Raw genomic sequence first — 6,596 nt, 5'->3', positions numbered from 1 at the left:
TCCTTTTCGAGGCAAGAGAGTCATGCTTTGGCGTCACTATATTTCTGAATGCCCAGGCATAGGCAACCCTTTGATTGTTTGTAATAGCTTATACGTTAATTCTCTTGCGGCTGTTTATGGTGTTGTTAGCCACTTCTTCACATCCAGCGTCTTGGCAGTTTTCTCTTGATGACAATTCTATAGTTACTGAGGTCGTGCATGCAAGATGGCGGTTGTGCAGTATTGTATCCAAAATGCAAATCTATAGCTGCAGACAGCAAGTAGATATTGAAACCGAGACATCGCAATGTGAATAGCCCAGCAATACTTTCTACTTAGAGTTATTGTGCTTATAGCACTTGCAAATGTACACACAGCATGGCTTGTTTCGCTGATGAGATGGTTCTACTAAAAACTGCAAACAAGCGGATGCTTGCACGTGACTATCATACAACATTGGGGTCTCTTGTATATTGATACAAAACTAATTTTTGTTTCTACTTTCTTTACTGTTGAATGATTTTGGCTCATACTTGCTTTACTGTTCATTGGAGTATCTCATTCAAATCGATATTTCTTATTTTCTTTAATATTGAAGTGGATTGGCTCAAATCAACATTGCTTGTTTCTTTTTAACTACTCATTATTGACTTCAAAATCATGACTCCCCTACGATGCGATTCAATATCTGATGTGATCTCGATATGCAAACTTTGATTTCATAGCTCTACGAATCTTCCATTATGTTTATTGTTTTACCTTCAAGATCACCTAATATCATCGCGCGCAAGGTCAGCTAATGGAGTCCTCGCCATATATGATAAAATCACGTACACACTGACTAGATCTCTGATCCACGTGACTAGGTCCGTATCGAGTAGAAGAGGTCCACGGTTTTACAAGCTAGCTACGCCGTATCAAAAGCAGCCTGTTTCACGAACGTTCTCCAATGAATCGAAGAACGCAGCACCCTCAATTTGGTCTCCTACTTATCTCCGCTACAAATCAATATGGGCCGGACACGACCAGCGACACCCGCCGGCTGACGAACCCTCAGCCGCACGCTGGATGTATATATCATCTTTTTTTACTGGAAACAACGTAAGCACATACAAACCATATTTAAGCGCACTATGTCTTTGAAACTTATTATTATTTCTTCGGGTTGGATTGCAGCGAACTTCTGCGGCGGTTCAGCTTCATATTCGGCCCGTCGGTTCTTCTGGCTGCAAATCCTAAAGTAGCTAGGAGGTCCGGGTGTTTACAACCCACGCGGCTCCAGGACCAGCTCCATTATTGAGGCACGCACGACCCCTGCGCTATTTACGAACCAGACATGCCATTGTCTAGCCGAGCCCTCGAGATGCAAACCCTCGCCACAAATTCTTCACAGCGCCACTTTCAGAGCCCGCGTGGCTCACAGCTGGATCCCTAATCCGACGAAATCCAAAATTCGCCAGTCGTGCGGCTCTGGTCGCAGTAGCATACCGGAATCCGGAGATGCGTCACGTGACGCGCCGGTCCATCGGCTTTGGGTATAAGCACCAGGCATTCTAGTCACACAGCAGCCCTGAAAAGCCGGTTTTTTCTCCCCCACACATGTGTCCTCCGGGCCATGGCGCCAATTTCTCAGACACCAGACCTGGGCACAGGTCGGCAGAGCGTGCCGACAAAATTGCCGGGCTCGGCATCCTCTCTATAGACCCGGCGTTAGCACGCCAAAGAGCGTACACCATAGACAGCCTCAACATCAGCCCGATCGAGAATTCCGGGCTCGCACGGCAGTTGCCTGATTTGGGCGAAACTGCGGCCGCAGGGCCCGGCAGCCGGAACGAGCCCACCGCGGATCCTGAGCACACGATGAACCTCGAGAAAGCAACCTGGGAGTTCTCGGACATTCTCCAGAGCATCTCCGGAAAAGACCGGGACGACCTCCCCGGGCTTCTCGAGAAATGCAATCGGCTCGTGCCGCTACTAGCCATTCATCCGTCGCTCAAGCAGGAAGTGGTGATCGAAAACGTGATGTTCAAAGTCCAGTTCATGCTCTACGACTCCCGCGCCCAGGCACGCGCCGCGGCGTACCGCGTCCTCCGCCACGCGCTGGCCACGCCTGACGCCTTGCTCCACCTCGTGCGGCTGAAACTCTTGATATTCATCATTGTGTCTCTTCTGACGCCAACGCCATTGGTGGAGAAGGAACAGGCCCTCAAACTCGTGCGGGAGTTCGTAAACATCCCCGGCGGCGTCAACTACTTGAGCGTGGGTGTTGTCAAGGCGTTGGTGGCCTACGTGGAGCACGAGAGCGACGATACTCAGCACGCGGGGTCTGAGGAATGGGGCTCGCACGAGTCAGAGGCGTTCATGCGCATGTGCATCGAGACCATCAGCGAGATTGCAGTTTTGAACCCAGACATTGTGTTTCACGGTGGCGGGCTCCGGCTCCTTATCAGCTTGACCATCAACGGAGCCACGGATATTTCGGTGTCGTGCTTGCCCATGCTTCTCACCCTTCTTGACATGCCGCACTCTCGGCTATTTCTTCGAAACGGTGCTGACTTGGACTGCCTTATGTCTGTATTCACTTTGTTTGACGACGACGATGCCCAAGGCAAAGCGCTGCACCTGAAAAAGTACCACACCAAGGCCTTGAAGATGTCCTTCGTGCTCTCGTGCTTCTTGAAAACGTGGCTGGGCCTCATCTGCTTCTCCCGCGACAACTTCGACCCGGTCCGGATGTTGCTCAGCAATTTGAGGAAACGCAACTCGCGTCTTTGCAGCATTTTGCTTGACCTTCTACTAGACGTGCTCCGCATCAAAAGTTTGCCGTGGCTCGAGGACTCTGCAGTGGGCGACCTTTTGGCCCTGGCGCAGATGCCCCACAGCAACGCCAGTAGCCCGAAGTCGACTCCAGTGGTTTCTTTCGAGTTCCAGGAAATGGACCCCCGCAGCTTCGAGCATGGTGTCATATCGCACTATCAAGGATTGCTCTCGAAAGTCTTGATCAACTGTGGGCTCGTTCCCCTTCTCTTCAACATTGTCAACGAGGACAGAGATACGGCCAACACAACCAAGGCCACCACGTTGCTAACCAACATCCTTGACTTGTGCTCAAAATATTTACCCCTGGAGTTCTACAGCACGCACATTTTGCAAGCTTACACCACTAATCTAAGCCTTGCTTCGCTAAGCAAAATCGAGGCTGCAACGCGCATGCGCCAGCGCCCGAATACTACCAAGAAGACTGCTGACGTACGTCTTGCTATGCGTGACTTGGTCCAAAAACTGCGTATCAATATGAAAGATGATTCATTCAAGGCGCTAATTGCCGGGTCAAAGCTTCTCACAATGAAGGAGTTCGACGACTGGAACTGGTCGCTCCTCTTGCAGATTTTTCAAGGCCCGCTTCGCCTTTCCTCGCGTTTCTGCGAGCTACAGGAGAAATATCCAAAGTTCCTCAAAACTATGCTCTCTTTCTTGCGCCCGTTCAAATATCGCTTCAGCTCCTTACCCGTGAGTGCAAGTTCCAAGTACCCCAAGATTCGCAAGCCTAAGCAAATAATGCTTGTGGCGTGTCAGCTTATCGAAGCCCTTCTAAACACAGAGGAAGGCAGCAAGGTTTTGGCAACCAACAAGCTCATGCCGCAACTCGCGGAGATTTTTGCGCAGGTGGACCCATACAGTGGCATCAGCAGTGCAGATCCAATTTTGGCCAAGCGCAGATTAGAGTATTCGCTATCGGTGGGGTATGTGAAGATAGTGGGTGTGATGTCCGCCCACCCTAGGGGAATCGAAATTTTGGGCCAATGGCAGTTGTTCCACATGATGAGCAATATCATTGACAGCAGCATCAAAGATGAAGCCAACAACTTTCTCATTTTCAACATCTTACAGAACCTAAACTATACGCGCAAAGGCCACGCTCGACTTATCCTCGCTAAGGCGCTTAGTATATCCAACTGGAAAGTGAAGGTGTATGCACTAGAGAATGTATTTCCTTTGCTTTGTGCCCTTGAAGGGTGTGAGCAGCTATATGTTCTCAGCTTGGTCAATCTTCTTCACGACGAGAACGACTCTGTTACGAGCATGTCGGTTGAGTACTTATACGAGTACTTTATTGTTAAAAATAAGCGTGAACTCATCGATGTTCTTGTGGAGTGCAAACCCAGCATCATGGTTCTTGAACAAAGTGAACATGGCCATGTACTCCTCTTGACGTTTTGCACGACGTCGAAGGGTTTCAAATACCTCGAGGAAAATGGGTATATCGAGGAAAAGTTCACACAAAGCCTCGAGCAACTCAAAGGGCTTGATTTTTTGACAGCTGTGGAGGATTCGCTCCGACACCTTTTGTTCCCGTATGTGTCATCATTCTCAGAAGCAAAAGTCAGGGTGGGCCCTTCATTGCACCATTTCTTCCACTACTTGCTAGCCACAGAAGAAGGTTTTACTTACTTCAATTCTCGCAGGTCGTACATTGACGAGGCAGTGGCGAATATTAGAAGTCTTTGTCAATTGCTAAACATTGTCAAAGGCATTGATGACGCTCACGAATATGATGGCGGAAGAGTCCCCACTGATCTGACAGGTACTAGAGTTCGACATGGGTCCTTAACCTCGGAAGACAGTCCTCTCGAACTAGCAATCTCGTCGAAAGATTTGAAGCACTGGCCGTCTTCGGCTAACTGGGAGAGATCAACCGAGTCGATATTTGAAATTGGCTCTTCTGGAAGCAAGGCCATATCTTCTCCCGCAGAGACCAGTACACATGACGACGAATATTTGTTGAAAAGACTCAAGCAGTACATTTGGATGGTTGGCGAGATTGCATCATCTAATTACGGTATACAAATTTTGGAGCCCGTCTACAGCTCCACTCCAGGGGGCGCGCATATAGCAGAGACTCTATCGCTCATCTTCGAAGAGGCCAGTCACTGGCAGCTTCGTGGGTTGGCATTTTTTCAGCTTGGAAAAATGGCTGGGACGGTCGAAGGCGTGGAGATCTTAGATGACTTGCAGTGGATTTCGTTTGACTCTGGTGAGAAATTCAATGTTTCTCTCGCGTATCCAAAATTCATGCAGGGCGAAGGATTCACCAAAGTGGAGATTTTGAATCCTTATAAAGACGTCAGCTATTACTCGCTATTTGGGAACGACACGGAAATGCACGTGAGCGGAAATCTTGATTTGGAGGACGAAATAGTCATCGAAAGCTACGAGGAGATCGACGACAAGATCTTAACTCTTTTCAACTATCTAAGCTCAGTTTTGGGTCGCATTGAGCGAAAGGCAACAAAGGAGCTTCTCCGAATTAAGACAGAAAGCCCGCAAGTATTCAGCAATACCAACTTATTCTTGAAAACAATCCGGCTAGTCGACAAGGGCAAGTTTAAGTATCGCACGAGGATGTTCATTTTTGACTTGTTTCATCCCATGAAGATCTTGGAGGGACTTGTGAAGAAAGATAGGAAAACTTCGAGCGTGAAGAGACTAGCTGTGTGACGCTGGAACGTCATAGACATACAAATTTAAGCTCGGCGCTCAAATAGTGTTCGCTGTTGAAAATAGAACCAAAAACGGAGAAGGAAGATATTAGAAACGGTTGGAGACAACGACCCGGGATCTGATCACGATCTCTTTTTGCGCTTCGAGCCAATGGGTAAGGGATCCAGGTATTCGCGCACACCTTTTGGCGTGACCTCGGCAGGCGTGAACTTCGACATGATCAAATGCAGAAGATTGCGCCGGATCCACATTTCTGTGTTCTGCGGATTAATTTCCACGGCGTCCAGCTCGTCGTTGGCTATTTCCGGAATCAGCTCCTCCACGACAAGATTGACAGCATAAGATCGCTTGAGCGGGATCTGTGCCGGGCTATCCGTGCCAGCGGCAAGCTGAAGCACTGGATTGAGAGTAGAGGCAAGCTCGGGGCGCCATGTGATAAGCAGCGTCAAACGGGAATGATCGATTTCTAAGGGCTGGTCGACGTCGGCGGACTCGGTGCCCTCCATATCCTGAAGCACGTCTAGAAGCGCGTTTACGCGTCTCTTATAATGGTACAATGCCTGCCGCTGAGTTTTTTCCGTGACAAAGAGTTTCTGGGACAAAGAGTATGCCCTGCTGAACCGTTCCTGCAACTGCTCATAGATCAGGTTGTGGTCGATAAAGCCATCGGCAGTTTTGGCCAAATCAACAGAGTCTTCGGAAAACTCAGCCGGTTCTTCTGTATGTGCCAAGGCGTCCTGGCCGGGCAGCCCAACTGGGCTCAGTTCCGTCTCATTGCCTGGTTTCGACCGGGCGGCGATAGAGCTCAGAGATGAAATCTGTGGTGCTCCTTGTATCGTGTCACTAGGCTCTGCAGTTGCGGGGCATCCATCGGCAAGGATTTCTTGCATGCTCATTTTCTTGAACAAGCTTCAATTCTCAAAGCGTAAAAATAGACCGGCTAGTGGGCAGGCAAAAATATTCTGACAGACTATCTGGTTTTGAGAAGACAAGTTTCAGTGAGGCCCTAGAAAGTGGCGCGCATAGCGCCTTGCGGGCGCCATTTCAGTATCAGATTTCTCAATTCAACTATGTACAGTACTTCGGGTCCCTTGAATACTACTATGCTCTAGAAG

At 49.0% G+C, this 6,596-nt stretch overlaps 2 protein-coding genes across 2 annotated transcripts; one reads left to right on the top strand and one right to left on the bottom strand.

Moving 5' to 3' along the window:
* Positions 1-1,578: 1,578 nt before the first annotated feature.
* Positions 1,579-5,478, top strand: TSC11 (TORC2 complex subunit; the record flags this gene model as incomplete). The annotated part of the gene is made up of 2 exons (XM_018857784.1): positions 1,579-4,545; positions 4,735-5,478. The coding sequence occupies 2 exons, from the start codon at positions 1,579-1,581 to the stop codon at positions 5,476-5,478; spliced, it is 3,711 nt and encodes a 1,236-aa protein (XP_018711343.1).
* Positions 5,479-5,603: 125 nt separating this feature from the next.
* On the bottom strand, positions 5,604-6,596 carry METBIDRAFT_88212 (uncharacterized protein; the record flags this gene model as incomplete). Its single annotated transcript, XM_018859287.1, has 2 exons — positions 6,326-6,596; positions 5,604-6,185 (listed from the first exon to the last, which is right to left on the bottom strand). The coding sequence occupies exons 1-2, from the start codon at positions 6,350-6,352 to the stop codon at positions 5,604-5,606; spliced, it is 609 nt and encodes a 202-aa protein (XP_018711342.1). The 5' UTR covers positions 6,353-6,596.

Source organism: Metschnikowia bicuspidata (assembly GCF_001664035.1).
Source record: "Metschnikowia bicuspidata var. bicuspidata NRRL YB-4993 chromosome Unknown METBIscaffold_4, whole genome shotgun sequence".
NCBI lineage: Eukaryota > Fungi > Ascomycota > Pichiomycetes > Serinales > Metschnikowiaceae > Metschnikowia > Metschnikowia bicuspidata.
Note: the sequence above shows the minus strand (reverse complement) of the source record. Positions and strands in the feature narration are given on the sequence as shown.